General features: G+C 28.0%; 2 protein-coding genes across 5 annotated transcripts; one reads left to right on the top strand and one right to left on the bottom strand.

The window, feature by feature from the left end:
• Nucleotides 1–2,846: 2,846 nt before the first annotated feature.
• LOC111039778 (serine/threonine-protein kinase ATR-like) lies at nt 2,847–18,235 on the top strand. 4 transcript variants are annotated; one of them, XM_022323410.1, is made up of 38 exons: nt 2,847–2,961; nt 3,056–3,246; nt 3,334–3,571; nt 3,895–4,065; nt 4,134–4,471; nt 4,562–4,772; nt 4,842–4,966; nt 6,166–6,272; nt 6,396–6,844; nt 6,921–7,665; nt 7,923–8,325; nt 8,392–8,508; nt 8,568–8,693; nt 8,923–9,170; nt 9,232–9,453; nt 9,535–9,706; nt 9,778–9,904; nt 10,208–10,338; nt 10,402–10,553; nt 10,615–10,775; nt 10,859–11,161; nt 11,223–11,362; nt 11,434–11,550; nt 12,650–12,792; nt 12,867–13,142; nt 13,201–13,479; nt 14,066–14,288; nt 14,629–14,813; nt 14,896–15,101; nt 15,169–15,341; nt 15,402–15,706; nt 15,784–15,907; nt 15,979–16,086; nt 16,176–16,314; nt 16,379–16,493; nt 16,560–16,713; nt 16,811–17,053; nt 18,025–18,198. In XM_022323410.1, the coding sequence occupies exons 3-38, from the start codon at nt 3,343–3,345 to the stop codon at nt 18,196–18,198; spliced, it is 7,641 nt and encodes a 2,546-aa protein (XP_022179102.1). In that variant the 5' UTR covers nt 2,847–2,961; nt 3,056–3,246; nt 3,334–3,342. The 4 variants fall into 4 exon arrangements, with proteins under 4 accessions (XP_022179102.1, XP_022179109.1, XP_022179117.1 ...); XM_022323417.1 differs by having other exon boundaries at nt 2,853–2,961; nt 3,089–3,246; XM_022323425.1 differs by having other exon boundaries at nt 2,854–2,961; nt 3,170–3,246.
• A 3,694-nt stretch (nt 18,236–21,929) lies between these two features.
• LOC111039805 lies at nt 21,930–22,694 on the bottom strand. The gene is made up of 2 exons (XM_022323444.1): nt 22,294–22,694; nt 21,930–22,220 (listed from the first exon to the last, which is right to left on the bottom strand). The coding sequence occupies exons 1-2, from the start codon at nt 22,647–22,649 to the stop codon at nt 22,118–22,120; spliced, it is 459 nt and encodes a 152-aa protein (XP_022179136.1). The 5' UTR covers nt 22,650–22,694; the 3' UTR covers nt 21,930–22,117.
• Nucleotides 22,695–26,157: the final 3,463 nt, after the last annotated feature.

The following is a 26,157-nucleotide window of genomic DNA, read 5'->3' as shown; positions in this document are numbered from 1 at the left end:
TAGGTCTGAATTTCGGTTAGGTCAATTGAAAAAAAGTGCAAAACGATACAAAGAAACAGAAAAGTCATTTGCGCTGGGTCTATATTACCACTCGCCTGTAGGCTATAAATTTATGAGATCATACCTTAATCTACCTGCTGTTAGATCACTGAGGAGATGGTTGCAGGGCTTAGATGTATCATGTGGTATAAATGAAAACATTCTGAATATCTTAAGTTTAAAATTTAAAACAGCTCCTATAAAAGAAAGATTAGTTTCAATAATTATGGATGAAATGTCATTAAAAAAATTAATATCATACAATTCACAGAATGATATATTTACTGGTTTTGAAGATTATGGTTCAAATATTTTTGAAAATCAGTCGTCACTAAAACATGGTAATCAAGCGTTAGTAATAATGATTAAAAGCCTTGTGTTACCATGGAAACAAATATTAGGGTTTTTTGTTTCTAGTGGTCCTGTATCGGGTGATCGTCTTAAACAAATTATGATACATACTATTCAAAAACTAATAGAATGTGGTTTGATTCCAAAGGTTATAATTTGTGACCAAGGATCAAATAATATGAAAATGTGAAAATTGTTTGGAGTGACCATGGAAAAACCTTACATCACTTATAATAATGAAAATATATTTTTTATGCACGATCCTCCACACTTACTAAAATCTGTTCGGTATAATTTAAAAAAATATACTTTTACAAATGGACATGAAAGTTATTGTTGGAAAGATATTGAAGACTTTTACAATATAGATAGTAAAATTAAACCACGATTAGCAAGTAAATTAAAAAAAATTCATATAGAGCTTCCACCCTTCTCACCCATGAGAGTTTGTTTAGCTGCACAGACATTTAGTAATTCAGTTATTGCAGGTATTTTAACATTAGTTTCATTTAATCGTTTGAATAACAAATCAACATTTACTGCAAAATTTGTTAAATTTTTTAACGACTTATTCGACTGCTTTAATAGTATTAAAATGAGTGAATCAGTTGTACTTAAAAGGCCAATAACAAGAAATTCAAAACATTGGTCATTTTTAGAAGAAGCTCAAATATTTCTTTCAACTCTTAAAGTTAATAATAAACGAAAAAATATCCCCCCTTGCATACCTACTTGGTTGGCAAGAAAATATTAATTGTATTAAACTCTTATACAATGAATTAAACATAAAATATGAAATTGATTATTTATTAACCAGACGTCTAACCCAAGATTGTATTGAATGTTTATTTTCAATTTTAAGATCAAAAGGAGGTAATAATGTAACTCCAGATGCATCAAAATTTTTTTCTGCAATTCGAATGACTATGTGCAACATGTTAATTAATCCATCTAATAATGCAAATTGTCAAAAAGATGCATCAATGTTTTTAGCATTATCCAAAGACCTAAGAGTAAAGAATAAAGTACAATTGCATAAGTTGGCTGACAGTGATTTTGATTTTTCCAACAATTATGAAGATTTTCTTAGCAATATGAATATTAACTACATTCTTATGGATAACGAGACAGCAAATGGTATATCATATATAACAGGTTGGGTCTGTTCTCAATTAACTCATAAGGCTTGTGTTGAAAAATTGGCATCCAGTAATAAATCTGAGAATAGTGCTTCTTTCAACATAGATAATACCTTAATCAATATGAAGGAATACCATGATTGTATTTTATTGTACCCTTTTACAAAAACACTTGAATTTACAAAGCATATAACTGCATTATTCAATTCATCAATTGAAGAATTACTTTTTATAAAAAAAGAAAATATTAAAAGAGATCAAAAAATATTAATTAAAACTATTTGTAAAAGATATACATTAAATATTTGTGAAAACTGTGAAGATACATTTGTTGAGAAGTATTTAAATGTCAGTATAAATAGTTATGTAAAAAATTGCAATGACTCTTCTGTACCATATAAATATTTAAATAATAAAAAGTTTAAAAAAATTACTCATATTTAATATGCCTACCTAACATTATGTTAAAGTTAAATTTATTTTGTTAGTAATTATCAGTACAAATATTGAAATATGTAAATAAAATGTAGTTATACTCTTATACTTTTCTTATTTATTTTATAAAATTTTATTGAAAAAAAATTACAATAAAGAATAAATTAAAGAAACAAACCTTGTATTTTTGGATGAAATATTATTAGGTTGATGCAATGCAAAAGCAGTTTCGTCACCGACTCCCAGATCAAGTAGATGAAAAAAAAAGATGGAAATATATTGAAACTAATGCAGTAATAACTAGTTGGTATAAATATTTTTTTTCATATAACATTAATTTTTAAGGGGTAAATTACGGCAACCATAACTACAATCTCGGGGGGAACTGATAAGAACTGGACGCCAGTTTTTACCATAGCTGTCCCGTATTGTCGTATATAGTATTTGGTAACACACAATTAAATTGTAAATTAAATAACAAAATTTTGGTTTGGGATTTTCATTTTTGATTCTAATAAATGGTTGATTCTATAAACCGGTGATCACAGAAACTCACTGTATCTTGAATCGTGGTCATAATCAAAACATTCAATATTTTCAAGAAGAAAAATTCGATACGTATCGATACAAAACAGTTACGTACCACCTCGTATCGAAGTCCGAGTCCGATACGGGTCGGTACGTATCGCTTGTATACTGCACGTGTAACATCTTGAACGCTCAAAATTGACCCGATACGTACCGGTACCGATTCACTCCAAATTCTTTCTTGAAAATCTTGATTATCATTTTCCTGACAGACGAATGATAACAATAACTTTTGGCGGGATTTCATTTCGTGCATGTTTGCTTGAAGACTTATCATTTTTACATGATATTTTGATAAAATATTTTAGTCGGAAACTCGAAAGTCCGATGTCGGAAGTCGGTGCTCTCTTGCCCTGGCTACTAAACACTAATACTTCGATTTAAGTCAACGAGTTTGCAAGTTGTAAAAGTAAGAAACACTTATCTTTTGATTTTTGGTTGTAAATCATTTTCAATATACCTATTATATGGCATTAAAAAAAGTATTTATTGATGTGTTAAAGTGATGTATTTACCTACTTTCTACTTTAAAATAGTCGAATTTTTTTGGAATGCTTATAACTTATGAATTACCAAATATTTACGATGATAAATTTAAAGTATTCCTTATGGAATAGGCACTCTGACATTCTTCATCTGATGAAAAAATTTTGCAATAGTCAGTTTCTTGTTTTCTACAGCAATAAATAATTGAGTAAGTTTATATGGATCAGTTTAAATACAAATCTATAAACAATTTATTCTCTTAAGATTCAATCTATTATTTTACTGGTATTTTTAGCCAACGGTTATGGAGAAAATGGAAGTGGATGTCGCGATAGTCGACAAAAAGTTCCCATTTGATCTCTGGAGAAAATTTAAAAGCATGTTTACATTTATAATGGATGAAGAAGCTGAGTCATTGGAAGAGCATGCTAAAATTATGCGTGAAGTTCTAAGTAAAATGGGAGAACAAGAAGGAGTTTTTAGTCCCTTTGTTAGCATCAAAAGCAATGCTTTCAGTGTCGATTACTATAAAGGTATATATTTAAAATACATTATTTTTAGTTGATAGATGTATTTAAAGGACTTAACTTTTTATGTCCCTGATGACAAAGATTTGATTTAAAATTAGGATAGATATTTTTTAGTTTTTTTCTGAGATGTTAACAATGGTTAAGGATGTTAATAGATATAAAAATGTTTATAGACTATATGAAGAAATAATTAAAATAACATACAATTCTCTAATACTAAAATTATTTTATTGATCAATTTAGTTTAAGGAAAGTCAATATAATATTAGAAAATAGAATGTACCAATGTGTTTTAATAAAAATTAAATTAAATAAATTTTTTTCAGAATTTACTATCTGGATCATTGGTCAACTTGTAAAAATTCTTAGTCAAAAGGGATTTTCCCCATTACATGGTAACTCAACTCATAGCCAAACATGTTTATTGGAAGTACTTTCTTGCCAAAACACGTATATTTACGATTGTGCCATTAATGATTATTCTAAATTTATAACAAGTAAAATAAACAATATAAAATAGTATTATTTCCTTTAACATCTATAATAATTGTATTTTTTAATCTAGAAATGGCAGACAACGTAGTCAAAGATTCATGGCCAATTATTATCACATGGTGTAATCCTGAAAAGAATTTTCGAACTCAGTTGTCTGTAATTGATTTTACTCCCATCCACATTTCTATAAACGATCGTGATAGTTATGTTTATTTGTTATCAACAATGTTTCATTTATTTTCTAGTAGTGTATTTTCTATAAATTATATAAAAAAAGATACTACTGTAAAATTCTGGCAATCTGTTACATTAGCTATACACAATTCACATTCAATAGAAGTCACACAAGCTGGGCTCCATTTAATTTTGCATATGCTAGCATCAACATCACATAAAAAATATTTTGAGGTAAGAAACACAACTATTATTTTGAAAAACTGGGTATAATAAATTATAATTTATATTATATTGTTTGCTTACATATAATTTTTTTTTTAGATACTGGAAAATATTTATAAAATGTTGTTTGATACTATCGAAAAAGTGTGTTTGAAATATAATTCTCCTACAGAACAATCTACTGAGATTCAAATAATTTTAAGTAACATATTTAATATTATGTGCAAAGCAGGATCAATTCATGTTGTATCTATAAATATGGCAATAATAGAATTAGTTTCAAAATTACTCCTTTCTGATAAAACTAAAGGTACTTCTTTATATATTTTTTCTAATCTAGGTATAAGTACAAAATTAATAAAATCATTTTTATTTTTAGTTACAAATAAACTGTCTAGAGCAATGTGTAACGTGATTAAAGGATTACTTGATGATGAAATTGTTAATCCTAATATAATAATCGAAAAATTACCAATGTGTCAATTGATCAATGTATCTTCACCAGTAAGTATTAATCTAGTTTTATATTTTCTTCATTTTTTAAATAAATTTTTTAAAAATGTTATTAGAATTCTATTAATGATGAGGTATTTATATTTGTTATCAATCTAATTAATGAAAAAATACTATAAGCAATGTGTATTTTATAAAACATTGTGTTTGTTTATTTTTATAAGTTTGTTCCTTTGAAAATTAATAAAAATGTTTGAAACAGTGATGTCCAACCTTTTTCTGGGAGATATATTAGTAAAATTTTGTGATCGTCCTGTCCAACAACAATAGAATTTTAATGTTTCATTACAACACAGTACACTGTTACCTTCTTATTATAATATATTATATTGTAGGTGTATCTTTACAGTTTACAATGTATTATTTCCTTTTAACTTTTTATTGTATTTTTACTGGTAATATCATCCTTTAATTTTCCAAGATAAAGATTGTAGTTTACTTTGATATAAACAAAAAATGTAGTATCTACTATTTAGTATGATTTATTTAGGTGACTTGGAGGGGGGAGAGTTCAAAACCTTCTCCCCAAAAAAATTTGTCAGAAATATAATACTAAAATGATGTTATTTTTCAAACTTGATAATAAATGTTGGATACAGATTAATAGTTGTTCATGATAAGGTTTTTGGCAATCGTCAATATATTATTTTGTTGAAAATTATTTTTAGATTTATTAACTGGCAGTTAGGTGCGCAGTCGTTGGCCATCGCCTTTGATCAATTTTGATGATAATAATAATTATTATTGTTGACTGTTAATGACATGAAAGTCTGATAAGTGGTAATTGTGTATTTGCGTGTAAGGTTAAGTAGGATAAATTTGCTCCCCCCTCAATAACGTCTTGAGTGCGCCTGACTTTTATGGTACATGAGTAGCTAAAAACAAATATTTTCTTGCATACTTACAAGTTAAAAAATTTAAATAATAGATCATGGAATCTTCTTTACTCAATTTTAAGAATTTTTTCAACAAATTCGGGCCTAATTTCTAATCATTGACCAATGAAATTTTATCACAAATTTCACATTAAAATTTAAATTGTAGGTATATATTTATACAATCTAATATAATTCTAATTTTTTTGGAACATAAAAAACATCTTTAAAATTTTGTTTCATCCTGGAAATTGATCACAGTATCACTGAGCATCACTGGTATAAAATATTAAAGCTTTAAAGTTTTTTTTTCAGGGAACAAATGTGTTGTTTGAATTTTTTATTTTACAAGAGTTAAAAAAAAATAAAGAAATGATTGATAAAGAAAACGATAATGAAAATTTATTCTTTGACGATGAAAAGTTAGTTGAATTGCTATACATAATTTCTAACTTAAAATCCATGATAATACTATTTAACTATTTTCTTTTTCTTTCAATATAATGTGTTTGTTTTAATTATTTTTGTGTATTATGTAATTTTAGAAATAATTCTATCAATATGACAATGTTAAGTTCAATTTGGTTTCAATTTTGGAAAAACTTAAACCAAACTTTACAATCTTCAACTGATATGCTTACTACAAAAGAGTTTCAAATCATAAATACTACTACATGTCTTGCTCATCATTTAGACATGACTTTTAAAAATGAAGACTATCAATTTTTGCCAAATATTAATACTCATAAATTATTGAGTAAAATGATGGACTATGTTGTAAATCATGTTGATAGTTTCACTATAGAAACATTGGTATCTACATGTGGCTGTCTATTGAGTTTAAAAGAATTTTCTTCCATTTTGAATAATGATACTAAAACACTAATTGCTATCCTCTCTCTGCCATGGATGAGTACTTCTAAGAGCATATTCAACAATTTGGCATTATACAAGCATCTAAATGTTATTGTGAGCAAGTATTCTGCTTTACTTAGTAAGACATTTTTAAAAATAAAAAATTGATTAGTTTTAAGAATGTAATTGTGATCTAATCAAATGTTTACTTTCAGATGAAAAACGAATAATGCAAAAGTGTCTTACTTATATAAGTCGTATACAAATTAATATGTTGTGCGATTGGAGACAAAATATTGTTATTACATCACTTAGAAATAAAAATGTATGTGAAACATCAATTCTAAATTTGCCATTTTTATTTCATAAGCAAAAAAATCAAAATATTTCTATTTTATTTGAAATAATTGAAGATTTTGATGAGACCACAAATATTGTGTTTGTTAAAAACCTAAGAATTCTCATGTGTGCTATGTATGGTAAGACAGTTCATCAATATAACAAAACTACATGCCAAGAAGAATTATTCTGTATTGATTGTGATCGAAACAAAATTCTTCCAAATTCGCAAATATGTACAGTAGATGAAACTTGTAAAAAAATGTTAAATGAATTTTGGAAGATATTACTTCTTTCATTTGTAAACAATTTAAATACAGTCATCAGATGTGAAGTTATTAAGAACATACCAATGATAATAAACCATTTTTATCCAGATAGTTCTTTTAGAAAACATATGTTGATTTTGATTAATGACAAAGACGAAGAAGTACGCATTCAGAGTTCAAAAATTTTTAATTCTATTATTTTTGAAAAAGATTCATCTGAAAATATTGAAATAGTTGAATCAGTTTTTTATGAAACATTAAATATTCTTTGTTCAACTGTAAATACTAGTCTAAAAGTTGGAAATAATGAGCTACAATACACTTGCTTAGAAACTATTTTCAACATCGGGCGGTAAGTGTTTCATGCATAGATATTATATTAAAACATTGGTGTTATGGTTATATATACTCATGAGTCATGGTAGAAAGTGGTTAGCTTAGCTTCATGTGCTAAGGATATTTCACAATGGTTTTATTTAATTTATGCACGGATCATTGATCAGTCACTTAGTATGTGTCAATTTTTATAAGCACCAGACCATTTTACTAATATGAAATATATGTTTTCAAATCAACAATATGTACAATTTAAACATTTTTTATTTTCAGTGTGCCAATAGACTCAACTATACTGCCATCAATGGAATTCATGTTTCTATTTTTAATTCATCCAAACTCTTCTTATGGAAGTGTTGCAAAATTTTATATGACTGAAATTGCTGCAGCCCATAAAACAAAGTTTTTAGTAATATTTGATAGATATGAAACTGAATTAATGCAATACATTGCTGATAATTTAGTTGCGTGTTATCATACTTACTATCCCAACATAGATGTAAAAAAAACATACAACAAATTAGGGTTCACACATAGAGATATGTATGCAATAAAGCAAATTATCAAATATATATTTCCTTGGTGTATTAAAAAGCCAGGAACAAGAAAAATATTAAGTGAAATTGCTTCATTATCACAAAAAACTGAAAGTACTTTGGTTAAAGAATCATTTAAAGTAATTATTTAATTATTATCATTTTATATTTTTGTGTTTAAATAATAATATTTTATTTATTACTAGTACTGTTTTTCTCATCTATTACTTTCTGAAGATAAAGACATTCGTAAACAAGGCTGTTTACTTTTAGAAGAAATAACAAGTACTCCCTTAGTGCATTTGGTCAGACTCTCATTTACTGTAAGGAAAACTATTTTTTATTGGTAAAATTTGGGTATTAAATCATTTTATTTTTAAAGCCAATCATAGCTGAGATACTCACACATTTCCATTCAAAATATGATAAAGCTACTGAAGCTATTAAGATAATACAAACCTATGATGTTCTATTTAATGTTAAAAATGATACTTCAATTGTTAATTTTGTAAGTATGGTTTTGTTACTAAATTTTGTTTAATTCAATTTAAACCAATATATTTTTCTAAATTACTATGCATAAGAATGGATATTAAAACTGAAGTGGCTGAATGTAAAAAGGTTTCATTTTGCTAAATTTCACAACTCGAAAAGTAGATAATTATACATTATATTTTTAACATAAATGTCAATTTATAAAATAATGGTTTAATTTTGATTTTAATTTATATTTTCAGGCAGATTTTCTATCGCCGAGATTTTTGGGCCTTCTAATGATTTTAGAATCAAGATTAGTAAAAAATTCATCTGATTCTATTAAGGAAAACATTTTATTATCATTAGGGGATATTTTCAAACTAATGGGTAGTCGTTTTGTGACACCAGCAAGGTTTAAAATATTGGCTATGTTACGTACTGCTATATCCTTAAAAAACAGCGCTTTCGTATACCTAGGGTTAAAAGCCTGGGATTCATTTATTCATTGGTATGTTGTCCATTGCATAATTCTTTATTCAGTTAAGTACATAAATTATTATTGTTTTTAGTGTTCATATGGAAGTGTTGGGGCCTATGCTAAGCTCCATATTCGTATCTCTTGTGCCATTATTAGATATTTATCCAAACAAAGTTGCCAATATGTTTTATTTTATGGTTAAAGAGAATGAAAAATATCTGGAAAATCATATCTCTGAATTATATTTCTTGGATCCACATCCAGCCAATCCTATAGTCTACAATATCGTTCAAAAATACACAAAAAATGTATTGTATGTTTTGATTTTTTTAACTGATTTTATTATTTAACTAAAGAAACCAGTAATTGATTTTGTTAAATTTAATATTTTTAGCAAACAACCGCTAAATAAGTTATTAATTTGGTTACTGGACATTGTGGCTCATACAACATTGGAAGTTAAACTTCATGGCTTAAAACGACTACATTCAGAACTTTCAGTTCAGCAGTCCGAAGTAACTAAATTGATATTGTCGAGTGATAATGTTAATTCTGTAATTATTGAGGTAAAAATTATGTTGTATAATATATAATTGACATTTTAATTTATCTAACATATTATATTTGGTTTGATTAGTTACTAGAAGTTTTAACTGAAAATTTACGACATCATGATAAAAGAGTGAGACTTGCTAGCAGTCAATGTTTAGGAAAAATAGGGGCATTAGATCCCAGTTATTTGCCAAATCATATCATTAAAGAAGGTACTCGTACTCATTAATTAGACAATAGTTTTAAAAAAGATCCATCACTAATAATTTATACCTTACAAATTATAGTGTATAATATTATGTTAGTTTAAACATAAAAATTATTGTTTTTTTTTATAATGCATGCTTTTTTACTCACCTAATTCAGCAATTTAATTATGTAACTGAAATTGTATGTAATAAATAGTAACTTGTATTTAAATAAAAATCTATGTGGAAAACTTTGGCATCATTTAGTGCATGTATAATAAGTCAATTTTATATTAAATAAGTCAACTTATATTAAATATTTTTCAGGACGAAACAAAGAGTTTCCACTAGATATAAAAAGCAATGACTTTGCCATACGTGCAATAACCATATTAGGACAAGGTTTACAATCTGCTAGAAATTCTCGATACATGGATTCTTTTGCAGTTGCAATACAAGTATGACTTCATATTCTTATACATAAGTACATAACTAATTACTTATTTATCATTCATTTTTAGAAAATTTTACAAGTTTATAATGTGAAAAAAGATTCAGAAATCTGGTCATCTATTCCAAGCACATTACACGAAATTATTGATCCACTTTCTTCATCTCGCTACACTCTGGAAACCGAACAATACCAGACAGGAATGCCACATCCTATATTTGGGTAATACATAATTACTTTTTTTCCACAGCTATCAAATAATAAATATTTTTTAACTAATTAGATCTGGAAAAAGTGGTACATTAAACTTGTGGGCTTATAATTGGGTCAATCGCCTTGTTCCTTTGATTGATGATGAATATGCTAAACGTATTTTTGTGTATTGTAAATCAAGCATACGATCAGATAATGAAGCAATGCTTTTATTTTTACCATATGTTTTACGTAAGAAATACAATTTATTTTAATGTTATAATTATTCTATTAGTAATACCTTTATTTTTTTATATTTCTTTTAAAAAATGTAGTTTACACAATTTTAAGTAAAAATGCTGATGGCAATTTAATATATGAAGAACTTTTAGCTGTTATTAGTAATGATGTAGATGATACAACTACTAATAACACAAATATCCCAGAAACTATTAACGACATTACAACTGGTAGACAAATTGCTATGGAATATGAAATTACCAATTCTTCAGAACAACAAAATGAAACTACTACTCGTGTAATGTATGTTAAGACAGCATTTACATTATTTGATTTTTTATTTAAATGGGCTCGTGAACAAAAAGCATCAAAGAACAATATCTGTGAACCAGTTATGAGTAATATTATTTTTTTAAACATATTATAGTTTGTTAGTTACTTATAGTTACCTACTTTTAGATTTTTTAACAAGATTTTGTAAATTAAAATTGGCTGAAAAATCATTGGAGTATGATGAATATGCTCGAGCTCTTTTGTATCTTGAAGATTACATTCATGACAATAAAGATAAACTTCAAGAACATCTACCAACTCTTTCTGTATGATTAAATTGTACACATTGATTTATGTCTAACCGTAGTTAATAACTTACATTTTATATCTTATTCAGCAAATTTATTCGAAGCTAAATGATGCTGATAGTCTCAAAGGTATTATTGCTGTTCACGATAATGATCCATCGCCTCAAGAAATGATACTTTTACATGAAGTTAATGGACAATTACAAGTAAAATGCATATTTTTTACAGAACATTATGAGCATAGTTTATTAATCAAAATATATCCATTGATGTTGATATTTACTGTATAGGGTGATTTTTTAATATGCTCTCCCGATTTTCTATGTTAAAATTACAAAATGAATTTTTATATTCAGATTTTTGAGATTTTTAAGTGTAGTTAAAGATGATATTTTCAAATATTTAAATTGTTCACAACATTTAAGGTTTAGATTAGGTTAAGACTTTGGTTTTTTAAATGAGAACTTACATGTCTTAATGCAAATTTTGAGTTGGTTGATTTTTCTGAAAATGTCTATTTAGTGTAACTAATCAAAATTTGAAAAAAAAGTTTCTGAGTCATTTCACTTTATATAGTAAGGATAATAGTCTATTAAAAGGATCTTATTTACTTATGTTTCAAATATGATTGGGTATATTATTAATCCATAAGCATTTTATTATATTAAAAAAGTGTTCGAGTTTACTAAGTAGTAATTATTAACAAATATTTTAAATTGCATACTCATTTATAATTAATGAACTCCGTCTCCATTTAAAAAGTATTTAATAGAATATTATTCGTAGTATTTAGAGTAGAATTACTCAAAAACTTTTCTTTCAGATTTTGATTATAAATTATAATACATCAACATTTTCAAAAAAAAATTAACTGTTTAACAATTTTCATCAAACATGTAAGTTCACATGACATACAAAAAACTAAAGTTGGTATCGCCTCAGGATACTCCTTAAATGTTGTGAACAATTTAAGTGTTCTAAAATATTGATTTTGACTATACTTATAAGTTCAAAAATCATGGTATGAAATAATATATGCATGATTTAAATTTTAAACTTAAAAATGGGGCGGGCATGCTCAAGAAATTATCCTGTATAGTTTATAAATAAATTATGAATTTTAATTTTTAATCTAATACTGGAATTTTAAATAACCCAATTCCAGTGATACCTTTAAACATCACAGCTCATATGTTTCAGTGTCATTGCACCCTCTAAAAAGTTCACAAAATCTCTCTTTTTTTGTCTTAAACTCTGATTACCATACATCAATTTTTTTTTATAAAGGACTTAATTTGTTTTTAGGATGCAGCTGCATGTTATGAAAAATTAGCACAAATGTATTCTGATCCTAGTTTAGAGTTTCATAAAGGTATGGTTAAATGCTATCTAGGCATTGATCAACCATTCACAGCATTAAAAATAGCTGAAGGCTTAACAAATATCAAGTAATAAATTAATTTCTTAATATTTTTAATATTTTATTGTTCATCCTTTTAAAACTATTGAAATCAAATTTAAGATCAGATTGTCAAAACACGTTATTTGGTGAGAAAGCTGAAGCTACATGGAGTCTAATGATGTTTGATAAATTAAAAGAACTTTTGACTGAAAAGCCATTAAATGCTAGTGAAAGTTGGGGTGTTTGTATTGGTCAAGCCCTAGTATACTTTTTACATAAAGATAAAAACAGTGTGCATAAAGAAATTTCCTCTATAACAAATCTGGTCACAGAATCTCTGTACATGTCAATGGTTGGATCTGCGGGATATAAAGAAGCTTATCCATTTATTGTTAAGTATGTTTTTGTAGAATATATTTGCTTACTATGTATCTTTAATTTTCATTGGTCGTAGGTTGCACATTCTGAATGAGATGGAACAAATATTTGACACTATACTAAAAATAGTAGATGGCGATACTTCCACAAAAACTAAATTAAAAGAACTGATTACTAATGAAATGGATGAACGACTACAGTGTTTACAACCTCAGGCATATGTTTTACAGCAAGTTCTATGTATGCGTAGAGTTGTATTGACTGCTGCTCAACATTTAGTTACAGATGAATTAAAGCCTATTATCAATCACCAAATTGGTATAAGCTGGCTGAAAAGTATTAAAGTTGCAAGAAAGTATGTACAATTTGGATTTGATAACTAATAATAACAATCAATTATAACTATCAATAATTTATCTTTTAAAATAAATAATTTCAAGTTTAAAAACTAGTCCATGTCACAAATGTTTTATACAAACCAATTACTTTTATATTTTATGTTTACACAAATACCTCTTCAATGTCCTAAGTTTTATATATTTAAAACTCAAACGCTTAGCTTGTGACTTCACTTGCTGAGGCCTCTGTTTAATTTTTCTTTGTCAGGGAAGCATACAATTCATAACAATTTAACCATATTAAGTTATTAATGAATTACTCCTCATGAACTTTTCATTTATACATTAGTATGATTAACTTCTTAAAAAGAACCACTCAAAAATGTTCTTATAAAAATCAATATTTAGAATTATTTCTAACTAAATCCCAGAAAATCTGTTTAGAAAATTCAGAATGAATTAGTGCAAATTAGTATTTCCTTGACGTATCTTATGCTATGAGCATCTTCTCCTGTCAATTATTTTAAGATTACATTTGGTTGTTTTATTCCTTCATTCTTAACTAAAAGTAAACAGATCGTAATATTAATTGATTAAATTTAGATCACTAAATTTTCAACAAGCATATTCAAATATATTAGCAGCTGAAAAGTATAAACCTACAGAACTTTTTATTGAGAAAGCTAAATTGTTGTGGAAAAAATCTGACCAAGGACAAGCAATTGCAACTTTAAAAAAAGGGATTAATATGCTTTTTCCAAACATGGACATTATTAAAACTTTACCATGCGATGAAAAAATAGAAGAACGAAAAACATGTGCTTCTGTATGTACATTATTTTATTAATTTGTCATATTATTATTTATCATATCTACAGTAATTATGGGTTTGGGTTTTTATTTCTAAAATGATCTCCTAAATTTAAAGTAGTAAAACTTACTGTAAACACTTCAGAGCTAATAAAATATATATTATTAACACTTAATTGTAAATTAAAAATGTTTCTTCTTCCTTTACTTCACATGTATTAACTGTGGAATCATACATTTTGGGAACAAATAAATTGTATTTAGTTGGGAATGTTGAGGAAGAAAGGAGTACAATTGACACTAATTTCTACCTATTGCTAATAATTGCTATACAATGAAATTATTTTAATTTACAGGCTTTATTATTATTATCAAAGTATAATGACAAAACTGTAAATGTGGATTTGGAATCTAATTTATCAAATATTGAAAATGCGTATGAAATGTTTGGAATGTGGGAAAAAAGTCTTGTGAGGTTTGCACATTATCAAGATCGTATTCTCAACACTATGACTCCTGCAGTCTATTATACAAAAGGATTGTAAGTATTTAATTTGTCTACATTTTTTAAAAATAATTATTTACCTAAAACTATAATAATAAACTAGCTAAAAATGTTTAAGGAACTTAATTAACAACATAATTCATTGTTATGGTTTATCGTTACAATATGGTTGTGAGTATATATATCAGTCAATGCCCAAAATGTTGAGTGTTTGGTTGGATTTTGGTAGCGACTTTAATCGAGATTTAAAAAAAAAAAACAATAAAACATCACTGTATTTGGCAGAACGGAAAAGAACATTTATAAAGATGACTAAACTCATAGGCAAGTAAATATTTAATTAAAAGATTTTTATTTTATTAATTTGTGTTTTTAAAAATAAAAATTTTAGAAGGATTTATGTTGCGATTGCCAACATTTATGTTCCTGACTGCTTTTTCTCAAATAACATCTAGAATATGTCATCCATTAGAAGAATGTTTTAAAACTTTGACTGATATCATAGTTAAGTGCATACTTGACTATCCCAATCATTCTCTATGGATGCTCATGACTCTTCATAAAGTATTGATCATTTATATTATATTAGAATTAATATTTATTTAATTACTTATTGTGTTACAGTCCCCATTTACTGTAAGAGTGAGCAGATTCAATTCCATTCTCAAACATTCGAAATTGGTTAAGGTTAAAACTTTGTTGGTCCAATTTATGGAATTATTTGAAAATTTATCAGAATTGTGTAACACAAGTCCTCAAAATACACCAGTTGGTGTTAAATTTCCACTACAGAAAATTGCAAAAAATCTACCACGTTTGCTAACAAATGGTTATTTTAGCAACATTATGGTACCTGCTCAAAAGTTTCGCACTTTGGTATTACCACGCATCAATTCTAACCGTAATACAAAACACAATCCATTTCCAGAGTAAGATATTATTAAATAATATTTTACATTTTAATACACACATTCTAATTATTGTAATGTAATATTGACATGTTTAGTGATCTTGTTTATATTCACGGAATCAAAGATGAGGTTTATATTTTTAGTTCACTTCAAAGACCAAAACGCATTATAATTTTGGGTTCTGATGGTAATGAATATCCAATGATGTGTAAACCTAAAGTAAATAATTCTAAAAAAAAGTATGTAATATAAAAATATTAATGTTTTATTATAATTATGTTCATTGATAGGATGACATAAGAATTGATTCAAGGTTAATGGAGTTTAATAACATTGTCAATATGTATTTAAAAAGAGATCCTGAAGCCAGGGATCGAAATCTTTTTATAAAAACATATGTAAGTATTTTGTTGTTATATAAAACATTTTATCTTAAATGAACTATTTACATAATTTAAAAAAATATTTAATTGTTTAAAATGTACAGAGTGTGGTACCTATGATACTCGATTGTGGTCTCATTGAATTAGTTCAAAATGTAGTTACTTTGAGGAGTGTCATTTTAAATTGCTATGAAGCAATTGGAATTAAAGTATCAAAAAGCACTTTACAAGGACTAGTTTGCAGTAAGCATATATTTGACTACTGTAGAAAAATAAATGATGATTAATTGTATAACTATTACTTTAGATATAAAAGATTCTTTGGAAAAAAAAAGATCAATTTTTGTAAATAAGGCAATACCAAATCATCCACCTGTTTTTAGAAATTGGTATCTTAAAGAATTTCCTAGTCCAGGAGAGTGGTTAGCAATTTTATTAAAACTACATTCATTGTTGTAAATTTAAAATTTATTTATTTTGAATTTTAGGTATTTAGCTAGAAGTGAGTTTATTAGAACAACAGCAGTCATATCTATTGTTGGTTATATACTGGGACTTGGTGATCGTCACGGTGAAAATATTTTATTAGATTCAACTAATGGTGGTGTGGTTCATGTTGATTTCAATTGCCTATTCAATCGAGTACATATTACAAAATATACATTTTTTAACTGACTTGAAGATATTTACAATATTTTATTAGTTTTTATAATTTATAACTCAATATTAATTATCACAGGGTGAAAAGTTTGAATGGCCAGAACGAGTACCATTCCGTATGACTCATAATATGGTAGAAGCAATGGGAACTGGTGGTCTTGAAGGAATGTTGTCTAGTGCTTGTGAAATAACTAATCGCGTTATGCGATCTCATACTGAACAGTTGGTTAGTGTACTTAAACCATTCTTATACGATCCTTTAGTCATGTGGACTGGTCGTGACACTATAGTTGATGAAAATTCTGAGATGGCAAATGATCAAGTAAATATATTTACTATTTCCATTAGTTTTTATAATTTTATATATTATAAAATCAATGTTATTACTTAAAAGTAAGGTCCAGATTTTTAGGTTTTTATGTATCATTACTGAGCTTAATAATATGCTCTATGCCAGAGGTTCCCAAACTTTTTATTGTACAACCCATTTTGAAAATTTTTTAAAATATGTCGACCCACAATATCAATGAATGGCCTTTTTTTTTTCCATACAACAGAAAATTAAACTATTTTATTAAATTTTATGTAATTACGAAAAAAAAGTATAGTAAGTATAATATATAGTATTTGACACGGCCACTAGTAAACTCATAATTGTCACACTTACAGATAAGGATTGATGATAAAACTGAATTTGAACTTTGAACTTCTGAACAATAGATGATTATATTTTTGTATTATTTAAAAAAATAGCGCGACCCACTAAAAGTATAATCGCGACCCAAAAGTGGGTCGCGACCCACAGTTTGGGAACCTCTGCTCTATGCTATTTTATATGAGTAAAAAATATGGATGATTCGTTCAATACAGAGCTTACAGAAAAGTTTTTTTTAATGTTTGAGAATATTTTAAGGGTTAGGGAATATTTAGTTTCTTTAGCATATTAATATCTTAGAATATTTTGTAAATTGTGAGAAAGAAATACTTAAATTATGTTTTAATTTTTAATTATTATTGTAATTTAAATTTTTTATGTCGTTTACCAATAAAATAAAAAAAGTATATTTTTCTTTTATGTTCCAATGAATTTGTATTCTATTTTCATAATTAATTATTAGTTTCTATCTTGTAATGATTTATAAGTATGTTTATTTTTTTAGAATATAACCATCATGTTTAAACTTTTTTTGAACCAATAAATCTGGATCCTATTCATAAGTAGTATTAATTCATGTATTTATTATTTATAAAAAATATTATTTAATGGTACTAAATACATATGTATCTCTTTAGGCTAAAGAACATTTGAATAATATTGAAATGCGTCTTCAGGGATATGTAAGAGCTAATTTAAAAAATTCTTCCATGCCACTTTCAGTTGCAGGACAAACACGTAAACTTATTGAAGAAGCCATTTCTATTGATAATTTATGTCAAATGTATATAGGGTGGAGTGCATTCCTGTGATACTAGTGATAATATTAAGTGTTGTTTTATTATTAATTTACTACATAAGATTTATTCTATTTTAAGTTATTTCAAATCAAATTTACACATTGTTAATTTTAAGTAATTAATATTATGATTGCATTGGCACATTTATAAGAAATTTTTTTTTACTTTTTTTATTTTTAATAAATGTTTCCAATAATTATTGTTACTCTTCTACATTAAACATATTTCAGCCCGAATTGTGCTCACACTAGATTCTTAAACTTTATTGAGTACCCATGTACTATGTTTAATAATTGCTTTATGTATATTTTATTGAGTGTGTCGTGTGTGTTTAAAAAATGTATATTAGCGGTTTTGTTTATAATAAGCGTGTCTACAGTGGCATTCTAGGGTGCTAGGACTGCCCCTGCAATTTTCGAAAAGCGATTTTCTCGGCTTTATTTAATGTTTAAAGGTACTGAAAATACTGTAGATTATTAATTGTGAATATATAATACAGACTTTTCAAAAATCTGGCCGAGTGATGCAGGTAAAACCTATAAACCTATAGACCTATAAACTTTATATAGGACCATACACCACAACCAAACAAGCGACGAGTGTATGGAAAGTGTAACAACAAAGAGGATGATTTTTGTTTACTCTTTTACTCAATATGTATCTTAGGTAATGCGGGGTAGTAGGGTAAGATATATATATATATTTTTTTATTGATCCCAATTACAACTCGGCAGCATAGGCCATTAGTCAACATGCTTTAATTACTATTTACAATTATTATACATTACATTCTTAATTTAACATAATATGTCTGGTCTGTTAGATTAGTTAATTTTGGACATTTCATGATTTTGATCCGGGGTGGGTCCGAAGGTTGCTTTAAGAGTTTCAGTAATGTTGAGGTCCATTAGCTCCTGTTCATACCGCTGGCATTCTGTCAGGATTTGTTTAACAGTGAGTCGTTGGCCACAACTTTTGCAGCTGGGGAGGTTGGTTTTTTGTCATGATCTATCCATGGGTTAGCCCGGTATGTCCGATTCTTAAAACGATTTAGGGTGGTTGCGCCCTTTCGATTGAGCTTAGGATTATCGTATCAGTAGGTTGATGTCTTGATTTGGTTTAGTTTTGTGGTCTGTTCATTCCAGGATGTATGCCATTTTTTCGTTATATGGTTTTCAAGGAATTTGTAGTCTCCATAGGGCAGTGAGCTTATGATTGGCGTATCGTTGTTGGAGACGTCAATTTCGGCATATTTATCCGCAGTTTTGTTATCAATAATACCGGTATAACCTGGAATCCATACCAGTATAATTTGTTTTTTTTTATTTGTGGCTTCATCAAGTTTGTTTTGGATGAGGATTGCGATGTCGCTTGGGTTGGTTTTATTTTTAATACTATTTATGACGCTAAGAGAATCGCTAAGAATTAGAAACCTAGTGTGCAGTAAGGTGTTAATTACAGTGCCGCATTTAGACATTTTGCGCCCCGGTGCAAAAAAAAATTGGCGCCCCCTAGGCTCCGGTGAAAAAAAAATTGCTTCACCCACGGAAAATATGTGAGATAGATCCTCATTAACCTTTTAGATTTTGAGTGGAGTAAAGAATATTTGTTTTACGAGTGCTTTTAAAAAAAAAATATTGTTTAGTAATTGCTTGATCCCTCCACAAAAATATATTGGAATTTATGTCACTTGAACCTTGCTAATAATTCATCATATAAGTTGTGTTTTTTAACATATTTAAGTAGGTACTTCATATCTTCATGAATAAATAAAATAAAATTATATACAACTATGCAAATAAATATTTTATATTTTTTTGTGTATACTATTTTATAAAATCAATGTAAATATATACAGGGCTAGAAGTGGTTAAAGCTATTTAAAAAAGCGATAACTGAATTTATTCATAAAAGTGACAAAAAAGTGACCTGCATAAATTTGTTTCATAACAACTTACCATGTATTAAACATTAATTATCTTTGAATCTCTACATAGGTGATAGGTACCTATAATTTAATTGATTCTTACTTACTTAATTTTGTGGAAATTACAAAAAATAATGATTATAATAAACAAAACCTTAATAGTAAAAAATTAAATAATATTACCTATTTAAATTAATAATGTTTATAATATAGAATAATATTCAAGATCATTGTTTAGGAACTTCCTTTATTTTAATCATAAGTACAAAACTATATTATAATATAATATTTAAATTAATTGCCGCACACGATAGTCGATAGCAAAATACGCCGTATTATTATAAATAACTGATGTCCATTGCCATAATCACAACAAGTTTGGGAACTATTAATAGGTGTATTAATAATTATCGATCGCTGATAGCTATAGCCTATATTGCTATAAATACATTGATTGTTTAAATAATACATTTCAAATGGCATAGTACTTGGTATATAATATAATACTATAATACAAAATTATATTATATAATAATCTTATAAAAATAATTTAAACTATACAATTTAAAAAATTCATAAGTAAAGAAATTTCTGACCACAAAATTTTGGCGCCCCTAAAATACTGGCGCCCGGGGCAGTTGTACCCAGCGCCCCCCCTTAAATGCGGCCCTGGTTAATTAGTTCTATTGCTTTTAGAATTGCTAGTGCTTCGGCAGAGAATATTGAACACTCATTTGGAAGTTTGAATATTAAGTTATTGTTTTCGAGTATGATTCCTATTCCAACCCCATTCTATATCTATTTTTTTACATGATTTCGTAACTGATTTAGAGTTATTTGGTAAGTGTTATTAGTTAAATGTGGGTCAATTGATTTTAACATACCTACTCCTTTCATCACTATGAGGCTATTTATTATGTATTTTAAATCTATAGATGTATTTGTGGTCCTACTACTTTTACACAATTTACCTTGCCCTAATATTTCGCACTGTACCTAATCCCGGACTCTTGATGGTAATAACTAAGAGCGAGGTTGAAAATTTATCGTCTTGATTTTTACGAGAAATAATGCAATTTATCAGCAGCAGCACGCACATCACCCCGGCCCCACTCATTTGGAATTTTCGAAAATTTTCTTTACCAATATTTAGTACGTAATTTGTATGAATTTGTACGATCATCCTTCGGCGGCAATCGCGAAAAATCCCGTAGCGAAGTTACAGTGTTATTGAATTGTTCGCTGTTATATTTTTGGTCCGTTTTTTTCATGTTTGAATCAATGTATATAATAGACAAGCAATGTTTGAGTGCGTCTGACTATGTCCTATTTTTTTGCATTTTTGATAATTAAGAGCTAAACTATACATTGACGTACGCATCACTCGGGGTCCGCGATCTACCGCAGAATGATTGCCTACCTTAATATACTGTTCGCATAATCACAAAAACCTAGTAACAGCAACTCATTGCCGTGTCCAGCTAGTTAATGATATATTATTTTATAATATTTAATACTTTATTACGAACTAATATTGTAACTTATACCATATTGTACAATTCATATTGGTGTTCAAATTTAATTGTATTATTATTGATCATTATCCGGGACGGTTACAAGTTACAACTAACAAGTGAAGTAGTATCGATTTTTATATTCTCTACATCGTAATTATTACCTGCATGGCCGCATGTTGTACATAAAACGTAAGATGTATGTTTGTATGCTAAAAATTACGCGCATTAAATTTTGAGAAAAGGACAAATTTAACAATGAAGTTTTAAAACGTTTATTAATGTACAATCTAATCCATTACCTTTATGTATGAATATTAAATTGTGCAAATCGAAAATTCGCAAGGTACAATTGTGTTTGATTTTACTTGGTTTAGATTTTAAGTCGTAAAGTTCCCAGTTGCTTGTATAGTTCCGCTTGCAGTGAGACTGGTAATGTCCAAAGCCGCAATCGACTCACCCGTGCTTGTGTGAACATATACCCCTCAGTTCATACTTTATATTGTTTAATGTTATGACTGGAGGTACATCGGCTAAACGTACTTGGACCTGTTGTGCAATCTCTGTACTGTAATCCTTGTCGACTGCATCTTCTGAAGTATGATTAAATAATCATTTATAACTAACAAACTAATATATGTATAATTTACAGTAACTTCAATATACCTTAGTAAGCTCAATGAACTGAGCTCAATAAACTGCAGATGAATCGATGAAGGAATTGGATCAATACTTTTTAATCCGTTACATATTTTCTCTCTTGTGTCAACATGATGACACGTGGAATTTTCGCTTAATATTCTGTTCCGTATATCTTCCTCAAGCGAATTTAAATTACCATTTACAATATGCATTGTTATATAGGGCACAGGTATTGGACATTTTGTTGTTTTATTACAAGAGGATATAGAGCATTTGATGTTGTCCAATACTGTAGGTAACTCAATCAATAATTGTCTAAAAACATTGCCAACTATTGTGTCACATACTGCTAATATTGTATTGTATTCTAAATGTTCCATTCGAGGTTCTAAGTATTTTATCTATAAATTAAAGTAGGTATACTAGTGAATGAATAAACATTTTATTTTCAGTAAACGTATTATATAAAATATTACTAATTGATTGATATAATATAATAGCATTATTTATGTGTTTGGATGTAATTTATATTATAAAAATTAATTTGTAAATAACAATAAGTTGATTTTTTCAGTATTTTTCAAAAATTGACTTTTTTTTAATACATTAATAGAAGTCAGGGGTAGTGGTTCCCTGCCATTTTAATTCTACTCCCCTTTTGTAAATTTTCAAAATCTCAAGCCTTTTTCTAACTTAATAAATACAGTAAAACTCGCTTAAGACGCTTTTTAAGGGACAAGCTCTTTGGAGCGTCTTTCCCGCGGGAAAGCGTTTTATGCTAAAATGAAAAAAAATAAGTGATTGAAATATTATGGAGTTAATTTTTTTATTAATGAAAATAATTTAACGGGCAATACACTTATAAATTAACTATAGTTACATATATGTATACATTTTTTAACTATTGAATTAAAAAATTTACAATTTAAATATTTTACAATTGAGTATTTTATTATAGTTTATTAAAAAAATATCTATTTGTTTGCTTAGGATTCTTACAATGCGTTTCACCAAGGAAGTTTTCTATTTTGTTAAGACAACCCAACATTTCTTCGAAATTTTCTACTGAGGATAATACTTTTCGAATTTCTGATAGATGTTGCAAACTAGCAGTAATTGTAGGAGGATATACTGTATTGTCTGGATCTTCTTCTTGATCGTCGTATTCTTTATCATTCTCCGCTAAGTTAGTATCAGCGATTATTTCATCTAAAGTCCGAGTGCTACTGGTTACGAGTTCGTCATCAACTGTTACATAATCAGCAAAATTTTGCAGTAGCTGAAAATCCTCTTCTAAAACTGAACTATCAGCTAGTTCTGCAGAGTCGTTCAACATACCAAATCCAGCTTTCCGGAAACAGTTTATTATTACATCTGGTTTAATTTCATCCCTTTGTTCTATTCCGTGTCTATTTTTCAACACACTTCTTAATGCAGAAGGAGGTATCCCCAGCTCATTAGCAATATCCTTTTATTTTTTTTCTCGATCAATCCTTCATCGTATTTTTTCAAAATGTTGAGTTTCTCCGAAATCGACAGCACTTTACGTTTTATACCACGCTAGCCATAACGATATAACGATTGTACACTTGCGAACGAACTGCACTTACTAAACCTCGTAATACGATAAAATATAGTACAACATTTATAATAGGTAATGATTGCGATAAAATAACACGAAAAGAACTCGTCAACTGGTAAAATTTCTATTTTTAGTATAAAAAACCTACTAAAATTTATTGTAATCTGCTGAACAAAAGAGCGTTTTATCCGATACGATAGACAAAAATCGAGCAAAAATTGGAATTACAAAAAATATTTTTAAAACTGTCATCTCAGTTAGGTACTCCTTTTTTCAATTAAAATTGCATGTACGTCATCAACTCGTTCATAACAATAAGATAAATCGATATTGACTTTTTGTAATATAGGTAAGGTTAGAAAAAATATGTTTTCAATCACGTGTAAAGAAATTAAAAAATTCGAAGCGCTAATGGCACTAGATAAATTGTTTTAAAGCATGGTAAATGCTCAAATACAACTCTTTGAAACGAGTTATACTCTCGTGACGTTTAATCCAGCGAGTTTCACACATTCATATTAAAGTTAACTGGTGACTATCATAAACATATTTTTTAATATTTTCAATTAAAATTCATGATTTCTGTGAAGAAGCTCGAAAAAATGTAGTGACTAAGGAAACCGTTCCGATACAATTTCCGAAAAACATAACTTTGCATGAACTACTTATCGCCAAGTTCAGTGAGTGAGCTGCGCAATGAACATACAATGCATATGGCACCTCACCTGTGATATATTTTTGAACACCTTTGAACTCCCCGCTCATAGTTGCGGCCCCATTATATCCTTGTCCCCTTGTCCGACAAGATATTGTTTTTCTAAACCAAGTTTTTCAATTTGCTGCATAATTGTTTTAGATAAACCTTCACCAGTCAAATTTTCTGCTACCACAAACTCAAGAAAGTTTGTTGAGATATCAACATAACGCACACAAATCGACATTTGCTCCAATCGGGAAATATCTTGAGTTACATCCACTAAAATCGAAAAATACTTTGATGCTTTAATTTTTGATATTCTATTTTCTTGTATTATTTCTCCGCATATTTGTATTTAAGTATTTTGAATATAAGGACTTGTATAAGAAGCAAATGTAGTCGAATTTTGTAAATGGTTTTTCAATGTAGAATCTGTCTGCGCTTTAAATCTTAATAAATCTTAATATAACGATAAAAAATTGCCGTCATTTACTAAAGAATCGTTGTCATATATGTGACCCGTGTTGCGATTGTCCCTCAAAGCGATGTTTTGGTGAGTGGTGACCACATAATATAATTGTTTCTATAATTGAAAAAAGTTTGGTTTTTAACACTTGAATACAAGAATCAATTTCATTTACGATAGAATATTTTTTATTTTCCATTATTTTTATAAAATCGTCGGCCCGCATAATGGATAATTTATGATATTCACTATTTGAATGTTGGTTAAAACGTTCGATTGCGTCTTTCCATTTTGTAAAAGGTACAGAGCTCCCAATTTTTGATGTGAACCTTTACCAGCAAAAGCATTCGAACACAATACGCAAGTCTTACATGATGCACCTTCAATATGTTTGTAATAAACTAACCAATCAGTTTGAAATTTTAAACGTTGGTATTGAGAAATAGGAAACTCATTACTCATAATTACTAGGTGGAATCCACGGGTGCTTTAATAATTTATACTTTCTAGGCTTCTAGCGTCATCAATTGCATTGTTATTTAAATAGAAACCTATGTCTTGATTGTGACTATCAAATAAGCCCTCTGATGAAGAAAAATAGGAAGAAACTTACCCTTCGTTTTCTGTGGTACTTACAGTTGTATTGCTATCCGGTGCATTTATTAAATCTTTTTTTAATTTTTTGACACCGAAGTTTAATAATGTCGATTGATTAGAATTAATTCCTTTCATTTTTTATAAAGTTTTACCACGCATTCAAACTTACACTTAAACTTATGAACGCCAAATACACGTTTAAGTTCAACGTCGACAAGACGACTGACGAGTGTCAAACATATACTAAATTGACAAAAAGCATTTCAGATATTATTTTATCGTTATCGCATCGGCACTTCCGTCAAACTTCGTTCATCGTTATTCGTTGCTATTGTAATAAAAATGATATCGCCATATCGGCTTGCATCGGGGTTTCATTTGAAATCTATATTTATTTTGATGTGATGGTCATGTAGTAGTCCGATTGACGATTGTAGATACTGATTGAGCACTAAACAAAAATTTAATTCATATTACGATGGCAATGCGGGAAATTAAAAAATACCAAAAAAAAAAATAACAACACTTATTTCCTGAAATTTCGGG

Source organism: Myzus persicae, unplaced genomic scaffold, assembly GCF_001856785.1.
Source record: "Myzus persicae strain clone G006 unplaced genomic scaffold, MPER_G0061.0, whole genome shotgun sequence".
Classification (NCBI taxonomy): domain Eukaryota; kingdom Metazoa; phylum Arthropoda; class Insecta; order Hemiptera; family Aphididae; genus Myzus; species Myzus persicae.
The sequence above is the reverse complement of the archived record's forward strand: the minus strand, read 5'-3'. Positions and strand labels throughout refer to the sequence as shown.

Excerpts from the sequence above, each read along its gene's own strand:
- LOC111039805 (XM_022323444.1), bottom strand. The coding sequence starts at position 22,649 with ATGGAACATTTAGAATACAATACAATATTAGCAGTATGTGACACAATA. Across the intron at positions 22,221-22,293 it reads AGTTCATTGAGCTTACTAAG|AAGATGCAGTCGACAAGGAT; the intron begins GTATATTGAAGT and ends ATCATACTTCAG.
- LOC111039778 (XM_022323432.1), top strand. The coding sequence starts at position 3,343 with ATGGAGAAAATGGAAGTGGATGTCGCGATAGTCGACAAAAAGTTCCCA. Across the intron at positions 13,143-13,200 it reads GCTTATCCATTTATTGTTAA|GTTGCACATTCTGAATGAGA; the intron begins GTATGTTTTTGT and ends CATTGGTCGTAG. Across the intron at positions 16,494-16,559 it reads TTTCCTAGTCCAGGAGAGTG|GTATTTAGCTAGAAGTGAGT; the intron begins GTTAGCAATTTT and ends TTTGAATTTTAG.